At 41.3% G+C, this 21,711-nt stretch overlaps 1 protein-coding gene across 1 annotated transcript in view; it reads left to right on the top strand.

Moving 5' to 3' along the window:
* The window catches only part of LOC143974426 (FYN-binding protein 1-like), a 449,689-nt gene that overhangs the window by 184,152 nt on the left and 243,826 nt on the right, over positions 1-21,711 (top strand). Inside the window, exon 5 of the mRNA XM_077475803.1 lies at positions 18,344-18,407. Within this exon, the coding sequence (XP_077331929.1) occupies positions 18,344-18,407 (64 nt within the window). The remainder of the gene's footprint in view (positions 1-18,343; positions 18,408-21,711) is intronic.

Below are 21,711 nucleotides of genomic sequence, written 5' to 3'. Positions count from 1 at the left end.
TATGATAATAAAGACCTACAGTACTTTAGTGTATACAATTAAACGTACTAGCAGGACGGCGTTTATTACAAAAGCAACTCTGTATCTCTCTTCTGCATTAAATGCTACCAAGTTTTTTTTAGATTGTACAGTGAGCTAAGCAGTCACAGATCAGTGTACTATCTCAGAATGCCTTGGGTAGCAGGTTGAATTAACTCCCAAACTCATGCATGAGAGTTACATTATCCAACCATTTGAGATTTCCAAATATGCTGAATCCAGAAGATTAGTGGGCGAAGATATCAGCGGCAACTAGGGATCTCAAAGACATTGCATTGCTGGAGGGGAGGCAAGTGTAGTGGACTGTAGTTGTACTTATTATTTAATCAAGTTCTATCTCATTAGGCATAAACTTGGTCTACATAGTTGTCAGTAACTCTAAACGAGATTGTACAACTAGAATTTAACTTGTGTGGGGAGCTGGATCCTAAAACTGTACTTTATATTGTATCAACATTGGAATAATTTTGATGGTTCAACCTCAAGCAACACCTAACAAAGATGGCACCTCATCCCTGAAAGTTTGAAACATGAATCAAAGGACAGGAAGGGAAATTAGGGATTTTTGCGGTGCTAATTAACAAAATACAATTAATTGAAGTACAAAGTTAGTAGTACAAAAATTTATTAAGTTTGAGCTTAAAATCAGTAGCAACATATGCTTAAAAGATTCAGAATAATGCAATACAGTGGTTGTTCTCGTCAAGCACACATAGTCCCGACATGTTTCGCATTAGATTGCTTCTTCAGGGGATGTGTGAAAGTTTAAACAAGATCTAAACCGAAAATATAAAATACAAAATAATAATAAAGTATGTCACAACATTCGTAAGTGCAGAGATAGAGGGGAAGGGGAAAGGGGGAGGGGAAACAACAGACACACACACATCAAACCCACCTTCAACCACTACGTTGGTGGTAAAGTAGTGGGATTGTCCACCTCGGGGGTTAACCACAGCAGTGCTGAATCGCAGGAGGCTAAAAAGCCAACCCAAGAAAACTGATAAAAAAAGGGAATATATAGTAAGACCAAATTTGAAATGTTGGGATGATTTAAAGTTCTTTGAGTACCTAGCTTAATTTCAAGGTTGCTAAAATAAAACAACCTTTTGGGGGTGAAGGACCCTCTAAAGTATAAAAATTGAGAAAAAATAGTACAAGGATGTATTTTAGTTTCAAATGTATTACTTACGTAGGTTGGATAATTGTAAGCAGTGGGGACGCTTGCATTTTGAAAAGAAATCTTTTTGAGCAATCAGGGAGACACACCTGCATAGAAGTACCAGCTGGGTGGCCAATCAAAGAGAAAACAAAACGAAGATAAGAAAAATTAAAAAATAAAAAATAAAAAAAGGTGTATCTCAAAAGGGTGGTGTGTACATCATAAACTGAGTGTTATACAGACACAAACCCTCAGGCATATAGATATACCCAAAGAGTTAAACATTCGCATCCCAAGGCATAGAATTCAAAGCCAGGGGGTTAATGCAAGCATATAGAAAGGGACATAGACAGTAGCCTAGGTCCAAAGGGTTGAAACACCGGCAGAGAGATACGTGAACGTTTTCAAATGAAAAAAAGGGCCGATCGAATAAATGTTGAAGAATATAACAGTAAGCTTACCGAAAAGTACAGAGTCTGAACGATCAAGCGTCACCCTTGGCTGCAACCCGCAACGGAATGACGATATTACGAAGGCTTTTTATATGCCCCGCCATCAAGCCGGCGTCTGACGTAGTCGGCCTGATGCGGACAAAAGGAGCGCTATTGCGCATGCTCACCAATGGGACGAGACTGAATAGGCCTACAAATCCCATAATGCCTCAGGCATGTGGGCGGAGGAAAGAGGGGAACGATCGATGCCTTCGTAGAAAGCGAAGGCATAAACGAACGCGGCCATCAATCTGACCGCCCCCCCGGGCAGGCGTAGAGGCAAAAAACGATGGAAAAGAGGGTCGGAACAGAATGGCAGAAGAAATAGCCAATCCTTCCGACCAATGTAGGGGGAGCATCGCAGCGCTAAAAAGGGGCAATGGCACACAAGGCGCCTGTGCCCCCGGGTGTCCGTGCGAACAGCACTGATGGGGAAGCCGTAGAGGTGGACCATTCGGGTGGGAAATCCTAAAAAGGGAAGGACAAAAAATATTTCTCTAAAAGCTGCACATAACAAAACATAATAATATCGTAAACATATAAACATATACATGATGTAATTTTTATACTCAAAACAAATCAATACAGACAAATTTCAAATAATACAATGAAACAATGAAAAAATAATAAATAAAAATAAAAATAAAAACAAAAAGGGGGGAAAAAAGGGGGGGAAAAGGGAGGGAGGGGGAGGGGAGGGGGGGAAAAAAGGGAAGGAGGGGAAAGGGAAATGGGAACCCAACCAGGTTCCCTCTCAGAGGAGCGGTCAGCAAGATTGAAAGGCCAGAAAAGGTTTCTATATCATAAAAAAGGTTTGAAGCTTAAGTTTTCATTGAAGCCAGGTGGAATTGTAGCCCTTAGGTTGAAAATCCATTCAGCTTCATGTTGAAGTAAGATATTATCCACACTGCCCCCTCTCACATCAAGGGGGATATGTTCAAGTGCGGAAAAGGTGATAAATTTGGGATTGAAGGCATGGAAGAGGCCAACATGTCGACTGATGGCCGTCTCCATTTTCTTCTTGATAATGGGTTTGATATGGTCCTTGATTCGAATACAAAATTGTCGCTTTGTTTTACCTACATAAAACCCGCCACAAAGGCAACGGGCCAGATATATAACGCCCTGTGTTTGGCATGTGACTCGATGTTTAATGGAGTGCCATTTGCCATTTGGCAGTTTAAGTTTGGTATGTGAATTGACATAACAACAAACGTCACAGTGGCCACAAGGAAAAGTGCCACTGATTACTTTTCTAGTGTCCAACTTTGGTTGTTCAAAGTGGCTATGCACTAATTTATCTTTGAGAGAGGGAACTCTTTTAAAGGTAACTTCGGGAAAGTTTTTAATATATTTCTTGGTAGTAGGGTCCGCTAGAAGGAGTGGCCAAAACTTGTGTAAAATTTCTTTGAACTTACGATGCTGATTGGAATAGCGAGTAATAATTCTAACTGAATCATTTGTATTGGGACGTCGGGTTGAGAAAATAAGTGAAGTTCTAGTTTTAGGTTTTACACGGTTATAGGCTCGTTTCAAGCATTTATGACTGTATCCTCTTTTTCTCAATCTTTGGTAAAGGTCATCAGCTGCTATATTAAAATCTGAATTTTTGCTACAATTTCGCTTTAAACGCAAATATTGGCTATAGGGAATACTGTTAATCAAAGAAATTGGGTGAAAGCTAGTAGCGTGTAAAACCGTGTTACCGGCAGATGGTTTCCTAAATAAGAGAGAGTTGAGTCTACCTTCACTGTCCACCGAGATAGTTATGTCTAAAAAGTTAACTATTGACTGACTATGTTGCATAGTAAATTTCAAATTGAAATTGTTAATAGAAATCAATTGAAAGAAAGTTTTTAATTCTGTTTCCGTACCTGCCCAAAAAAAAAGAACATCATCGATATAACGAAACCATGAAATAATTTTATCCAAGAACGGTGACAAATCTTCTCTAGAGAAAGTTTCCTTTTCCCACCCCCCCAGGTACAGGTTTGCATACGATGGGGCACATTTAGTCCCCATCGCAACTCCCTGTACCTGGAGGTAATGGGTGGAGTCAAAAACAAAGACATTATGCTTAAGAATATATTCAAGAAGGTCCACAACAAAAGAACTATATTGTAAGAAAGAGGAACCTCTTTCAGAAAGAAACCTGCGTACAACTTCAACTCCCTTGTCATGGGGAATTGTGTTGTAGAGGCTTTCGATATCCAGGGCAACCAACCATGAGTTGGGAGGGAGAGACAGTCCCTCAATCATTCTTAACAAATCGATGGTGTCTTTAACGTATGAAGATAGAGAGATGACGTGTGGACTTAGATAGCTGTCAACTAAAGCGCTCGCATTTTCAGTTAAACAGGAACATCCTGAAATGATAGGACGTCCTGGAGGATTTGTTTGAGACTTATGAATTTTCGGTAGTGCGTAAAAAGTTGGAATCTTTGGATCCTTGATGTTTAGAAATTTCCATGTGTTGAGGTCAATGACCCCTTGTTGATATGCCTTAAAAATGAGATTCAAATAGATATTTCGATAATTTAGAATGACAGTTTTAGAAATAGGACGATACCAATTTCTATTGGACAGTATATTTCGACACATGGAGGTGTATTGTGCAACTTCCATGATCACCAAATTTCCGCCCTTGTCTGCGGACTTAATAATTAAATTTGTATTTTTTTGTAAGGATTTAATAGCTGCTCTATGTTGTAACGAAAGATTGTTAGATAAAGGTGAATGAAACGACAATTTCTCAATCTCTATAGTTGTTTGCTGTATAAACGCCCAAATGTTTGGGTTTGCATTGAGTAGAGGAAATGCTCTAGATTTGCATTTAAAGGATGGAGGGGGGGGGAAGGAAACACCTGGGACTGACAGACTAGGAGTGGAAATTGCTTCCGAGTCGTCGTCATCAGTGTTTCCCTCCTCCCATAATTCCATCAAATTTTTGATGGCATAGTGTTCGGTCATATTTTCATAAGACCGGACATCGTCATTACTATCAAAGTCTGGAGTAACAATCTTATCAAAGATAACTCGATATAACAGTCTACGGGCAAAAAGATGTAAATCCTTAATAAGTTGAAATTTGGTTGTATTTGAATCAGGACAAAAGGTTAGTCCTAATTTCAAGACTTCCAATTCAGGTTCGGATAATCTCTGTGATGATAAATTTATTATTGACAACTCATTTGTAGATGAATCAAGGTTACCTTGTACATAAATGTCATTCAAATCATCGGTGGAATCTGGTCCTTGCCTAAAAAAATAGGTGCCAATTTCAAATCTGCAGGTAAAGGAGTACCTAGAGGCGAGATAATGACATTGGTAGTGCTTACCGATGGATTCGCAGACTGCAAAGAAGTTATGGAGGAAGTTGCCTGGGCCGAAGGGGCTGTGCATTGATTTGACATTGATTGTGTGCCACGAGAGCCTAAAGAAAGAGAGTGAGAGGGGTGAAACATCGCAAGTGTGCCAGCAGGTGTTGGTTTCGATGAAAATGGTGGTGCCCGACGAGAGAGCGGAGTGCCCAATTGATTCCGAAGGGACTCAGTGGAGGCGTGTTCAGAGTTCCCTTTTCTTTTTTTCGGTACTCTGTCCTCAGACAGGTCACGGTACATGGTGGACTGTGTAGAAGAAAAGGAAGAGGGTGGAGAGACATTGGGAGTGTTATCATTATTTCTATTTGTACGTGAATTGAAAGGTTTAGTGAATTTAGGTTTGGAATCTCGAGTCCATTTGTAAGCATAACCATTTGTGTGGGCCAGGCTATCCCTGGTAAATTTATTTTCTTTGATTTGAATAATTTCTAAAGTATATTTTTCAATAAGGACTTGAAGGTCCTGTTCCTTTTTCTGGAATCTCGTGGTGGAAATTCTAGATTCATGATCTTCATACCAATGGGAAATTAGACTGTCCAGTATAGAAAGTTCATGATCATACTGAATACATAATAAAGACATCATGCCAAAGGAGCATGTTTGTAGATTTTCTTCCCATTTCGATTTAATGATATCATCAACTTTTTTAATATTAGGAATGATCTGCATTCGCAGTCCAAAAGGTACAATAAGATTTTCTATGTATTTGTGAAAATATTTTTTGTGCCAAAAAATTCGAACCTTTCGTTCGAGAAGGCGTTGTAATCTGAGGAAAGCAAAATCGAGATCTTTATCTGAAATATCGCCTGTTTTTTGTGTAAGTTGGACTTTGTCCATTAAAGCATCCCAGGCCTCACCACTAAAAGCCGCCATACCGAGATAAGGGAACGTGTGGGAGGGGAAGAGGAAAAAAAAAAAAAAACACACAATGCAAAACACGTTAGTATTTACTGAAATAGCAGAGTAAGAACATATGTTGTGTTGTTGATGAAGAACCAAGGAGAAAATAGTGTATTGAAACACCAGGGGACAAAATTGGAATAATTTTGATGGTTCAACCTCAAGCAACACCTAACAAAGATGGCACCTCATCCCTGAAAGTTTGAAACATGAATCAAAGGACAGGAAGGGAAATTAGGGATTTTTGCGGTGCTAATTAACAAAATACAATTAATTGAAGTACAAAGTTAGTAGTACAAAAATTTATTAAGTTTGAGCTTAAAATCAGTAGCAACATATGCTTAAAAGATTCAGAATAATGCAATACAGTGGTTGTTCTCGTCAAGCACACATAGTCCCGACATGTTTCGCATTAGATTGCTTCTTCAGGGGATGTGTGAAAGTTTAAACAAGATCTAAACCGAAAATATAAAATACAAAATAATAATAAAGTATGTCACAACATTCGTAAGTGCAGAGATAGAGGGGAAGGGGAAAGGGGGAGGGGAAACAACAGACACACACACATCAAACCCACCTTCAACCACTACGTTGGTGGTAAAGTAGTGGGATTGTCCACCTCGGGGGTTAACCACAGCAGTGCTGAATCGCAGGGGGCTAAAAAGCCAACCCAAGAAAACTGATAAAAAAAGGGAATATATAGTAAGACCAAATTTGAAATTTTGGGATGATTTAAAGTTCTTTGAGTACCTAGCTTAATTTCAAGGTTGCTAAAATAAAACAACCTTTTGGGGGTGAAGGACCCTCTAAAGTATAAAAATTGAGAAAAAATAGTACAAGGATGTATTTTAGTTTCAAATGTATTACTTACGTAGGTTGGATAATTGTAAGCAGTGGGGACGCTTGCATTTTGAAAAGAAATCTTTTTGAGCAATCAGGGAGACACACCTGCATAGAAATACCAGCTGGGTGGCCAATCAAAGAGAAAACAAAACGAAGATAAGAAAAATAAAAAAATAAAAAATAAAAAAAGGTGTATCTCAAAAGGGTGGTGTGTACATCATAAACTGAGTGTTATACAGACACAAACCCTCAGGCATATAGATATACCCAAAGAGTTAAACATTCGCATCCCAAGGCATAGAATTCAAAGCCAGGGGGTTAATGCAAGCATATAGAAAGGGACATAGACAGTAGCCTAGGTCCAAAGGGTTGAAACACCGGCAGAGAGATACGTGAACGTTTTCAAATGAAAAAAAGGGCCGATCGAATAAATGTTGAAGAATATAACAGTTTTCTTGGGTTGGCTTTTTAGCCCCCTGCGATTCAGCACTGCTGTGGTTAACCCCCGAGGTGGACAATCCCACTACTTTACCACCAACGTAGTGGTTGAAGGTGGGTTTGATGTGTGTGTGTCTGTTGTTTCCCCTCCCCCTTTCCCCTTCCCCTCTATCTCTGCACTTACGAATGTTGTGACATACTTTATTATTATTTTGTATTTTATATTTTCGGTTTAGATCTTGTTTAAACTTTCACACATCCCCTGAAGAAGCAATCTAATGCGAAACATGTCGGGACTATGTGTGCTTGACGAGAACAACCACTGTATTGCATTATTCTGAATCTTTTAAGCATATGTTGCTACTGATTTTAAGCTCAAACTTAATAAATTTTTGTACTACTAACTTTGTACTTCAATTAATTGTATTTTGTTAATTAGCACCGCAAAAATCCCTAATTTCCCTTCCTGTCCTTTGATTCATTGTATCAACATGTTTGCAAGTCCCATAACAAGTGCTGGCTGCATTATCTTCATTCATTGGCACCGTGTTAGCTGTTTGGGTTTAGTATTGTACCTGTACCTAATTGTTTTATAAACTTCTAAAATGTAAATCGAAACAGAAACATATCATACTATGTACAGTATATACAAAAATTTCATACAGGCGCAGTAGTGGACTCATCAGACTGACATAGAGACAATTTAAGTATACGGTAGCTGACAAACAGGCATAGGTGTGCAGAGCTTATTGCATTAGGGTGTGCACCCCAAAGTTTAAACACATATGCGTGTGCGTGCATGTGTGTATATACTGACAGTGTCAGTGGGGCAGAGATTGGTGTTAGTAGGGCAGTGGATGGTAGTTTTGATTTTATATTATTTTTTACAATTTTATTTTTTTAATTGTTATTCTTTTACATTTTTTTACATTTTTTTTAGTATCCCTGTTAGGAGGCTTTGGTGAAATATCAGGATTTTGAACAAGGCGAATCTGCACCACACGGGGTGATTAGGGTGTGCCCAGGCACACCTGGCACACCCTGTGCTCATGCCTATGCATGCAGGGCTACCAGAAGAGTTTTCCTGTCCTGTCTGTGATCTTTTTTTTTTAATTGTTGCAGACCCTTAAATTTTAAGATCAGTTCTACTACATAAGTTGTACATTTTGTCAAATAAAATAAGATGTTATTTTTAATCACAGGAAAAAGTATATTTATATGAGGAGATTGGAAAGGGAATTGAAAATTTCAGAAGAGGATACCCTTAAAAGATCAATTTTCACTCATAAATTACATATGACTAGCATCACCCAGGAAAATAAATGCTAAATTGTTAAATTGCTGGTTGAATACCTTATAGGCTAAACCAGATGTCTACCTTGAACTCAAAGGTATGTTGAATATGTGCAGTAGAGGAAAGTACTTATTTGCATACATGGTGGAATTGTCCATTATTTGAACAATTCTGGAAGGAAGTTGCATAGATATTAAACAAAGTAACATTGATAAACCTTGAATGGACCCTAAAGATAGCCCTATTCTTGGTAATCCCTGGTTTTATTTCTTCAATTAGGAAGTCATTACTTAGGGCTTTTTCTGTGCAACCCAACTTTAATTCCTAGACACTGGCAATTTATACAATCTCCTGAGGTGGGGGCATGGATAGTGGCAGTGGCAGTGGTGGCCCGTCCATAGGGGGCGCCCGGGCGCCACCCCCCCCCCCCCCCCACTCAGTGTAAAAAAAAAAAAACAGAAAGAAAAAAACGGGCCCTTTAAGACATTTAAAAAAAAAAAATGTCATTTAACAATTTAACATAGTGTACTGTGGCGCCGGTCGCAGTGCACTATGAGAAGAAAAACGGAAGGCGGCAGCGGCGACGGCGGCGACAGAAGACCGGACCACCGCTAGTAAAAGAGCTGGAAGAAGAAGCGGTGGCCCGGCAAGAAGAACCGAAGAGCGGGACAAGACCCCCGAAGTCGGAAGAAGAGGGCGTCGGCGAAGAAGAAAGTCGGGCTCCTCCGCTAGCAAAAGAGCTAGCAAAAGAGCAGAAGATAGCGGAGGAGTCCGGCGAGAAGACCCCCGAAGACGGAAGACCCCCGGAGCTGTGCAATAAACTATTTTAATCCTGGTTGCGTTTTATTTTTACTTTTTTCCACAGGTGAATGGGTAGGGGTACATTGTACCCCATACTCATTCACATAGGGTGGGAGGCCGGTATCCGGGGGCCCCCTTATTAAAGGGGTCTCCCGGATTCCGATAAGCCCCCAGCCCGCAGACCCCGACAACCAACGGCCAGGGTTGTCGGGAAGAGGCCCTTGTCCTCATCAACATGGGGACAATGTGCTTTGCCGCGCGGCTCCCCCTTCCCCAAGGCATCCCCATGTTGAGGGCACGCGGCCTGGTACGGCTCAGGAGGGGGGGGGGCGCTCGCTCGACCCCCACCCCTTTCCTGGCCGGCCAGGTAGCGTGCTCGGATAAGGGTCTGGTATGGATCTGGGGGGGACCCCACGCCGTTTTTTCGGCGTAGGGGGGTTCCCCCTAGAATCCATACCAGACCTAAGGGCCTGGTATGCTCTCGGAGGGGGAACCCATGCCAATTTTTTTTTCATAAATTTGGCGTGGAGTTCCCTCTTGAGAGCTGATAATTCTGTCAGAGTGGCCTCCGTATAGACGGAGATCCGACTTGGAAGCGACCTCCATTGAAATCAATGGGTACCAGTCGCCTACAAGTCGGATTGAAGTAGTACAGGAACCTTTTTTGAAGTCGGAGCGACTTCAGTAGCGTGCATTAAGACGGCTCTCCCTCACTTGATTTTTAAATGTTGTCCGACCTGAGGCGACTAGGGGCGACCTGAAGTCGGATCTGAGTTGCCCCTGTGTGAACCGAGCCTGAGTCTTTTTGTTGTTTGTTGTACAATAAAGTTTGTTTGCTGTTGTAAAAAAAAAATCACTGATTCGTGGTACTTTTATTGCATTCTTTAACAATTGGTTTAAACATTGACATTTTGAATATTTTATCCAGATATATAATCTGTCCTGTGATTCTGGGGCTGTATACTCTGTCCTGTGATCTAAGCTGTATACTCGTGACACTATGGGTGGAAGGAAGTGGAATACAGGGGACGGATTAGGTACATAAGGGGTGTGGTTTATGAGAAGTGGGGGGGGGGCAAAAATGGTGGGCGGGGTCATGATGGGCGGGGTCTGGCGCCCCCCATCCAAAAACGTCACCAGCCGCCACTGGATAGTGGAGATGTGTTTTTTGATGAGGATGTAGGAAATAAGTGCTCAACAATAAGATAGAAAGGAGGCTTTTTGAGCCAAATGGTTCCCGTGGAGTCTTTATATGGATACAGGTGACTCGGGCCTTTGATTTGATCTGATTTTAATGTTTTCCTAGTTAAAGGTCATCTAGGTGAGTAGTGTCGAAACAGTCTCCCTTCTTTAAAATATTTTATTTGTGGTAGAGACAAACAACAAACCTTTCTACTTTTATGTGTCTTTCAGTTAAGAATTTTTTGAAATTCCAGCTAACAAAGCAATATGGTTTGAATATTCCTGCTAGAAACAATATTGAACAGCATGTCTGCAAATATGGAATTCGGATGTGTACGTGCAAGAATAAAACATTAACCAAACCTTTAAGGCAGGAAGGTTTTGGTTATTCAAATTTTTACCAAGAGTGAATATTTGTTGTTTCTTAGCATGAAAACAAACTTTGCATAAAATTGCAATTATCACACATTTGCCAGAGGAAAACTCTCTAGCAGAGAACCAAATTGCATACAGATTCTAAATGGGGTTCTAACCTTTGATAACTATATCCAAAAAAATAAAAAAAGTTTGAGCTGTTACATTAATTGCAAAGGCACTCATATTTAGACTTATTCAGATTATACACTCACTGGTGCATAAGGAGCAGGTGTTTTTTTTAAATATAAGTGCATGAGAATATCCATAGACACTTTACTACTTCAAGCGATTCATACTCATTGCATACTAATATACTGTCTTTAGATATACATAAGGCATTTGTTTCAGTCTCCTGGCCTTACCTGCAATACTTATTATGTTTCTGAGGTTTTGGTCCCAACTTTTTACAGTGGGTTTCCTTGTTGTATGATCATCCCCAGGCATATTTTAGGTATGCAGGCAACAGGTCAGAACATTTTTCCGATAGCCAGGAGGACAAGGCGAGATTGTCCCCTTTTCCCCTTTTCCATCTTGGCAATAGAAACCCCTGGCATATCTTATCCAAAAAAGCCCAAATGTCCACAAAGTTGAAGTGGTGGGTACCCAACATATTGGTTGAACTAGATGGAGTTTTTTCAGCCAGACTAACAATATAACTATATAAACTCTGTATGTTTGAAGAAAATGTCCCTACTATTTCTTACCTCTCCACTTCTCTCTACCCCCAACTTTATGAATCTTTTGGCTGGATCTCAGGTCTAGAGGTCCATCATAATAAATCTAAGGCACTGAATGTCGCTGTTTCTGAGGCAGAGCTTCAAACGGTGTTAGCAATGTTTTCTCTGGTCTGACCACAGTTTGAAGCACCTGGGATTGGAATAGAGCTTGCCAGCAACCCCTCTGCTCTCTATAGTGTAAACCACCCTTGGATGCTGACCCAATTGACTTCCCGTTCGTCAAGCTAGTCTCCCCTTCACATATCCTTTGTAGGTGGGATTTCAGCGATAAAATGACACTGCTGCTAAAAATATTTATATCTTTTTAGAGCATTGCCGATTATTATTCCTATTATTATTCCTGTATTATATCTGTATTCTATGCATTTCCTACATTTTCTGCAACATCAGGCCTCTTGTTACATTTGGGGTGCAGCTAGACCTAGGCTTACTCCCTCAAGCCTGTTATGTCCTAAAAGAGAAGGACTGCGAATAATAAATTTTGCCAAATATTTCTTCACAACTAAGCTATCTCAACTAGGGAGCTCAAAGACATTGCATTGCATGAGGAGAGGCAAGTCCAGAGGACTGTAGTTGCACTTATTATTTAATCAATTTCTATCTCATTAGGCATGAACTTGGTCTACATAGTTGTCATGGTGTGTACATTTTTTTTTTTTTGCTTGCTGTTAATAAATATACTTCATTATACATTGTTTTGTCCAAGTTTCCCTGTGTTTCTACATATACCTGATCATCCTAACTGCTGACTCCTGAAACTTTCTTCCGCGATTGCGGGGGGGGGGGGGGGGGGGCGGGGGGCCTGAGAGCACATATTTGGTGGGACCTGCCCGATTTCTAAATCTTTTTGGGTCTGAAATTTCCCACCTTCTATCACAGTTGTTTGGAGTTATGATCCAAGGAGCAATTCCAGCTATTACTTCCAATAGCCACAGCTTCTAAACAAATGATAACCAGAGTCTGGAAGAGCCTTCATTTGTCACTCAAGCCATGGACCATGCCAAAGTGAAGGCAACCTTGCAAGATAGAGTACAAAAATACATGACAATCTGGCAATCCCTTCAAATCTTCACTGTTCGAACATTGACATTTTTGGGCATCATCGACCTGGCTGAAAGCCATAGCTTACGTGACCCCTGGGATGTCACTGCCCTTTTTCTTCTTGCTTCTTTTACCTCCCTCCTTCAAATCCTCTTTCTCCCTATTCTCTTATGGCCATTAGTTCCCAGTCCCCTTAGTCCCTATTCCTTTTCCTCCTTTTCACTGCTTGCTGTTGTACAGCTCTATTTTTGCCTCTACTTTAACAGGAAGTGGAATATATTCTGCCAGCCACTTTGTAAATTTATGGAATTCTTTATCCTATGCTTAAGTGTGATCTGTTCGTCCTCCCTGCGTTGTTTAGTATTTTGTGGTTTATTATTTGCTTTTTATGTAATCTGTAATCCATTAAGACCAAAGGTATGGAGTTAAAATTTAAATACTGATGGCACTTGCACCATTGTTAATTGTTTGTCACACCATTCAGAAACAATCTAAATTAGCTTTTATACATGTTGCCTATATAATTTTTTTAATACAAATGTTTTTTATTTGAGGATTGAGAAAAAAAATACAATACAGTTCTGTTATATGAAAGACATATAGCAAAAGCAGGGATGCAACCCAAGTGACGAAACAAGATTAAGTAAAGGCTCCATTTATCATTTTGGAGTCACATTAGGTGTTTCCCTTGTTCAAAATAGGGAAAATAACAACAAACCAAAAGAGGGAGAAAGAAAAAGCAAAACATAAAAACAACTATAAACACTCTGTATACAGGTTTTATGGCAATGTTGTACTTCAGAAATTATATGGGTTTTGCACAAAGATATTTGGAGGGGCTATTGGTAAAAGTGGTGTATACGGTGGTTAGTTATAGTGTAGCAATGTATGAAGTCCATCCGGACCACTTATGATGGTAGATATGCAATGTGTCCATTATAGTGTGATGGATCCTTTCTATTAGTTTAATAGATTCCATTCTCTGGAGCACCTGGGCCCAGAGAACCATCAGGGAGTGCCAATTCAGGGCTATGGCCCACAGGAGAAGCACAGAATAATGTATTCACCAATTTATAAGTGGGGGGAGGTACATCTGGAATAGGTCTCAAAAGCAAACACATTGGGGCTGTCAGTGTGACCATGGTACCTGATATCTATGCTACCTTGGTGGCTGCCTGAGACCATATGTGTTTCAGCTGTGGGCTACTCCAAATGGAATGGAATAAGGAACCCGAGACCTGGCAGCCCCCAAAGCAAGTGGCTGGGACTCCAGGGTAAAATTTGTGGACTGTGTACCACCTCATGTGTAGTTTAACTACAGTCTCTTTAACAGCCATGGAGCGGGAGCATTTATGCATGTTGCTCAACATGCCCGACCAGTCCTCTGTAGAGAATACCTGGTCAACATCAGTTTCCCAACGGATTATATCTGTCGATTTGTTAGGAAGGTCTATTTCATAGAGGTGTCTATATATTGTAGATATGTATCCCCGTTCTCTGACATGTCGCCTATTTATAGTATTGTATGGGGTGGGCAACTACATGGCAAATGAGGTTTAATGTAGAAAAATGTAAAATAAAGCATTTGGGTGGCAAAAATATAAATGCAATCGATACACTGGAGGGAAAACCTTTGGGGGACTCTAGGATGGAAAAGGACCTGAGGGTCCTAGTGGATGATAGGCTCAACAATGGCATGCAATGCCAAGCTGCTGCTAACAAAGTAAACAGAATATTAGCATGCATTAAAAAGGGGATCAACTCCAGAGATAAAATGATAATTCTCCCTCTCTACAAGACCTCTCAGGAAGGATGTACTGGAAATGGAGCGAGTACAAAGAAGGGCAACAAAGCTAATAAAGGATCTGGAGGATATTTGTTATGAGGAAAGGTGGCGAGCACTGAACTTATTCTCTCTGGAGAAGAGACGCTTTAGAGGGGATATGATTTCAAATTATAAATACCGTACTGGTGACCCAACAATAGGGATAAAACAAGACACGTCGCCACTTAAAATTAGAAGAAAAGAGGTTTAACCTTAAACTACGTAGAGTTTTTTTTACCGTAAGTGTGGCAAGGATGTGGAATTCCCTTCCACAAGCAGTGCTCTCAGCATCGATAGTTTCAAGAAACTAGTAGATAAGCACCTGAACGACTGCAACATACAGAGATATACAAGGTAATACTGACATATAATCACACAATTAGGTTGGACTTGATGAACTTGTCTTTTTTAAACCTCACCTACTATGTAACTGTGTAATTGTAAAAAAGTCATTACTCACATACAGTGCCTTGAAAAATGATTCATCCCTGTTGAAATTTTCCACATATTGTCATGTTACAACCAAAATGTAAATGTATTTTATTGAGATTTTATGTGATAGACCAACACAAAGTGGCACATACAGTGCCTTGAAAAAGTATTCATACCCCTTGAAATTTTCCACATTTTGTCATGTTACAATCTAAAACATAAATGTATTTTGTTGGGATTTTATGTGCTAGAGCAACACTAAGTGACACTTAATTGTCAAGTGGAAGGAAAATGATAAATGGTTTTCAACATTACAAATGTGTCATGCATTTGTATTCAACCATTCAGTCAATACTTTGTAGAACTACCTTTCACTGCAATTACAGTTGCAGTTTTTCTTGGGATGTCTCTACCAGCTTTGCACATCTAGAGAGTGACATTTTTACCCATTCTTCTTTGCAAAATAGCTCAAGCTCTGTCAGATTGTATGGAGAGCATCTGCAAACAGCAATTCTCAAGTCTTGCCACAGATTCTCAATTGGATTTAGGTCTAGTCTTTGACTGGGCCATTCTCACACATGAATATGCTTTGATCTAAACCATTCCATTGAATGTATAGGGTCGTTGTCCTGCTGGAAGGTGAACCTCCACCCCAGTCTCAAGTCTTTTTTCTGCTGAGTTTTTCCTTCAGGTTTACCAAAACCATGTAATGCAAGGGCCTGCCTCATTGCATCCAAATTGAAACTCCTAAGATTTGACCTCATATTATATGGTTTTGGTAAATCTGAAGGAAAAACTCAGCAGAAAAACTGATAGTGTGTATGGGGCTTAAGATTGCCCTGTATTTGGCTCCATCCATCTTCCCATTAACTATGACCAACTTCCCTGTCCCTGCTGAAGAAAAGCATCCCCACAACATGAGGCTACCACCACCATATTTCATGGTGGGGATGGTGTGTTCAGGGTGATGTGCAGTGTTAGACCTCTTTCACACTGCCAGTGGGCCGTGTTAGCGGTAAAGCACCGCTAGTTTTAGCTGCGCTTTACTGTTGTTTTAACTGTCATTTTAGCGGATCTTTTTGGCCACTAGAGGGGCACTTTTAACCCCCCACTAGCAGCCAAAAAAAGGGGTTAACTGCACCCAAAAAACGCAGCTGCAGGCACTTTGGCAGCGCTGCCCATTAATTTCAATGGCCAAGGGCAGTGGAGGCGCGTGTATACACCGCTCCTAAACCACTCCACAGATGCTGCTTGCAGGACTTTTTCTAAAGTCCTGCAAGCACACCGCTCCAGTGTGAAAGCATTCTGACTTTTGCACTGGGGCTGCAGGGGAGGCATATTTCAGGCACTTTACATGTGCTATTTTTAGCCCTTTAGCGCCTGAAAAAAGCCTCAGTGTAAAAGGGGTCTTAGTTTAATGCCACACATAGCGTTTTGCTTTTAGGCCAAAAAGTTCAATTTTGGTCTCATCTGACCAGAGCACCTTCTTCCACATGTTTGTTGTGTCCCCCACATGGCTTCTCGCAAACTGCGAACAAGACTTCTTATGGCTTTCTTTCAACAATGGCTTTCTTCTTTCCACTCTTCCATAAAGGTCAGATTTGTGGAGGGAATAACTAATACTTGTCCTGTGGAGAGATTCTCCCACCTGAGCTGTGGATCTCTGCAACTCCTCCAACCATGGGCCTCTTGGCTGCTTCTCTGATTTAATGCTCTCCTTGCCCAGCCTGTCAATTTAGGTGGGCGGCCATGTCTTATTAGGTTTGTAGTTGTGCCATACTCTTTCCATTTTCGGATGATGGATTCAACAGTGCACCATGAGATGTTCAAGCTTGGGATATTTTTTTATAACCTAACCCTGCTTTAAACTTCTCCACAACTTTATCCCTGACCTGTCTGGTGTGTTCCCTGGCCTTAGTGATGCTGTTTGTTCACTAAGGTTCTCTAACAAACCTCTGAGAGCTTCACAGAACAGCTGTATTTTAACTGCAATTAAATTACACTCAGGTGGACTCTATTTACTAATTAGGTGACTTCTGAAGGTAATTGGTTCCACTAGATTTTAGAGGGGTATCAGAGTAAGGGGGCTAAATACAAATGCACGCCACACTTGACATTTATTTGTAAAAAATGTTGAAAACCATGTGTATGCTCCATCAGACATTTGTTGTTGAACTTTCCACCAACAAACGTTGGCTAGCAGGTTCTCAAATTTTCCGCCAACAAGTGTTTGTCGGACTTTCCGATTGTGTGTACACAAGTCCATCGGAAAAAAGTCCAAACATGCTCGTACGAGCCAGAAGTGCTTGGTTTTGTAAAACTAGTGTTCGTAATGGAGATATCACGTACGTCTTGTACGTCACTACGTTTGTTCATAATTGCTGGCCAACATTTGTGTGACTGTGTGTACACAAGGCAAGTTGGAGCCAACATCCTTCGAACAAAAATCCACAGTTTTGTTGTCGGAAAGTCTGATTGTGTGTATGGGGCATTAGGGTATCGCTTCTTCCCTGAACAAAATGAGGACCTAACTGTTGCAGTGTGGGCACAACCCCATTGCAAGGGATTTTTTTTGAGTTGGGCTTTAAGTCCTGTTGTTGGACTTGACCACTGATCAGTTATTGCATTTTGTGCGTACATTTGGAAAATAAAGTTATCACTTCAACTTTAACTTGATGAGGTTGATTTACTAAAGCTGGAGAGTGCAAAATCTGGTGCAGCTCTGCGTAGAAACTAATCAGCTTACAAGTTTTTTTTGTCAAAGCTTAAAGCGGTTCTTCACCCTAAAGGGGAAGTTCCGCTAATCTGACCACAATCGGCACCTTTCAGGGGGGAGGGGGGTGCAGTTACCTGGATAATCCAGGTATCTGCACCCACTTCCGGGCAGACCGCTGCAGACCCCCGCAAACGCCCCGCCCCTGTGTGTGTGATTTTATTAAAAGTCAGCAGCTGCAATATTAGTAGCTGCTGGCTTTTAATATTTTTTTTTTTAGGTGCAGAACCACTTTAATTGAACAAGCTGAATTTAGAAGCTTATTGGCTGCCATGCACAGCTGCACCAGATTTTACACTCTCCAGTTGTAGTAAATCAACTCCTATGCTACACAACAGATGAAACATGCACAAATGTTTTTTCAACATTTCTTTCTTCTTTCTTTATGCTTCCACCACCCTCTTTATTTTTTTTCAATGCCCCCCAATTGCACCTACACCTCCCCCCTGGATTGTTCCAGCATCCCCAGGGGGAGGTATCACCCACTTTAGGAAGCACTGCTCTAAAATGTAATCATTTCTGAATACACTGTCAATCAACTTTACGAAATATATCATTTAACGTCTTTGTTTCCTTTTTCTTTTTTAGATGACCTGTATGATGATGCTGAACTGATCTTGGAGAAAAGTAAACCACCAGTACAAAAAACAAGGTATGTATTTTATTCAAAAAATATATACTGTATATAACGTGCATAAATGCAAAGAAGAAATATGAATATTATTATTATTCAAAGAATAAATATACCTTTATTTAGAAAATAAAAATCTTGCTTTATAAGTCATATATGATAACTGTTTTTATGTGTAAAATATACAATCTCATTAAACAACGACTATGTAGTGCTAGAGCCCTATTTTCTAGGTTTAAAACTGAATGGTCTGTTTAGTTAGGTCTTCACATTCTATAAAGGAAATTGTACAGCGATGTGTGCCCACTTTGCTTTAAGTGCTCATTTAGGCACGTGTGTGAACCAATCTCCTCTTGGTGGGATGATAATCTTTCCCCATTGGCAAAACAATACTACAACTTTTTACACCGCCCATGACCCAGAAAAAAAGGTGCAAAGCTTTTTACCAAGCACTCCTGTTTTTGACAGGTGATAAACAGAAAAACAGTTAATGCAGACAGAGGAAAAATTGTGGACCATTAAAGGAATGGAAAGAAGAACAAGGAACGCAAACCTGAACACAGCATTTGGGAAGTCTATGTAGTTAGAGGGAACTGAAAAACATGGGGAGACTGGTTCCACACGCTAGGAATTAGTTCATAAATAAATGTATATTCCTTCCTCAATCTTCAGGTCAACAAAAACTATGTATGTGCTAAGTCTTAAAATAGTTATAAAGCCTAAACGTTTTTTACCTTAATGCATTCGTTTCAAAAATATTTAGGCATTAATATCTTCCCCTTCCACTTACCTGAGCCCTTATTTGGTCTGCAGCTCGTCTCCCCTCACTTCCAGGTCTCACAGGCTTTGCTGTGGCAGTGGAAGCCATTGGCTCCCATTGCTGTCAATCAAAGATAGTGTTGAGGGAGTGGGGGGTGGGGCTCAGCCTGCTGTCTGTGTCAATAAATGATTGCTGTCACTGCCGTGTTGCAAAACAACCAGTGTGCAGTAAATCAATAACAATAATAACAGGTTGATGCAACCATCTATTGTTTTCCCACAATTGATAGCCTAAACCAGTGATGGCGAGCCTTTTTGAGCCCGAGTGCCCAAACCGCATCGCAAAACCAACTTATTTCTTTCAAAGTGCCAACACAGAATTAAACCTGCCAGCGGCTCTGTACAGAGAATGGGACTGATCTTCCCTCTGAATGAATCCTAAGGGACCAAAAACCTACGATTCTAGCAGATTCGCTCAGAATGCAGGGATCCGCAATGCATTGTGCTCAGAATGCACTGACCTACCTGACTATTACACTCACCTACCTGACACATGCACTCACCTACCTGACCATTACACTCACCTATCTGACCATTACACTCACCTACCTGACAACTGCACTCACCTACCTGACCATTGCACTCAGTCACCTACCTGACACATGCACTTGCCTACCTGACACCTGCACTCACCTATCTGACCATTACACTCACCTACCCGACACATACATTCGCCTACCTGACAGATGCACTCACCTACCTGATCATTGCACTCACCTACCTGACACATGCATTCACCTACTTGACCATTGCACTCACCTGCCTGACCGTTACACTCACCTGCCTGACCATTACAGTCACCTACCTGACACATGCACTCACCTACCTGACACATGCACTCCCCTACCCTGACCATTGCACTTGCCTGCCTGACACATGCATTCACCTTACTGACCATAGCACTCACCTACCTGACCATAGCACTCACCTACCTGACCATTACACTCAGCTGCCTGACCATTACACTCACCTACCTGACCATTGCACTCACCTACCTGACCATTACATTCACCTACCTGACCATTGCACTCACCTACCTGACCATTGCACTCACCTACCTGACCATTACACCCACCTACCTGACACAAACATTCACCTACCTGACACATGCACTCACCTGACACATGCACTCACCTACCTGACCATTGCATTTGCCTACCTGACACATACATTCACCTAACTGACCATAGCACTCACCTACCTGGCCATAGCACTCACCTACCTGACCATAGCACTCACCTACCTGACCATTGCACTCACCTGCCTGACCATTGCACTCACCTGCCTGACCATTACATTCACCTCCCTGGCACCATGCACTCACCTACCTGACACATGCACTCATCTACCTGACCATTGCACTCACCTACCTGACCATTACACTCACCTACCCAACACATACATTCACCTACCTGACACATGCACTCACCTGACACATGCACTCACCTACCTGTCCATTGCATTTGCCTACCTGACACATACATTCACCTAACTGACCATAGCACTCACCTGCCTGACCATTACATTCACCTCCCTGACACCATGCACTCACCTACCTGACACATGCACTCATCTACCTGACCATTGCACTCATCTACTTGAGACATACATTCACCTACCTGACACATGCACTCACCTGACACATGCACTCACCTACCTGACCATTGCATTTGCCTACCTGACACATACATTCACCTAACTGACCATTGCACTCACCTGCCTGACCATTGCACTCACCTGCCTGACACCATGCACTCACCTACCTGACACATGCACTCACCTATCTGACCCTTACACTCACCTACCTGACACATACATTCACCTACCTGACACATGCACTCACTTACCTGACACATGCATTCACCTTACTGACCATAGCACTCACCTACCTGACCATTGCACTCATCTGCCTGACCATTACACTCACCTCCCTGACACATGCACTCACCTCCCTGACACATGCACTCGCCTACCTGACACATGCACTCGCCTACCTGACCATTGCACTCGCCTACCTGACCATTGCACCCACCTACCTGACCATTACACTCACCTAACCGACACATACACTCACCTACCTGACACATGCACTCACCTACCTGACCATTACACTCACCTAACCGACACATACACTCACCTACCTGACACATGCACTCACCGAATTAACACCTTTATTTTGCAAAATTTAGTAAAATCTGTAACTGTACAGAGCACAATGTCAGCATTGCCGTGAGTTGGTTTGTATTTGTTTTTTGTAGATCGTTACATGCCATTAAACAAGCAATAAACTTTAACATTGAAAGGCTTACTTTAGAGATGTTTAGATGCAGGGAAATAATGGATCCAATCCACATTGATCTTACCTGTCTCCAGTCTCTCCGACAGCTCATTCCCTCCTGCAAGTCTTCTCTGATCCCAGCCGCATGTTCTCCCAGTCACGCCCAGCACGTCACCGCTGATTTGATTGATGGTGGGTGTGGTGTGGATGAGACAGCCTCTATGATTG

The sequence above is a fragment of the Lithobates pipiens genome, unplaced genomic scaffold, assembly GCF_037356315.1.
Source record: "Lithobates pipiens isolate NorthernLeopardFrog02 unplaced genomic scaffold, aLitPip1_a1.2 Scaffold_13, whole genome shotgun sequence".
NCBI classification, from domain to species: Eukaryota; Metazoa; Chordata; class Amphibia; order Anura; family Ranidae; genus Lithobates; species Lithobates pipiens.
This window is presented reverse-complemented; position numbering and strand designations above follow the sequence as displayed.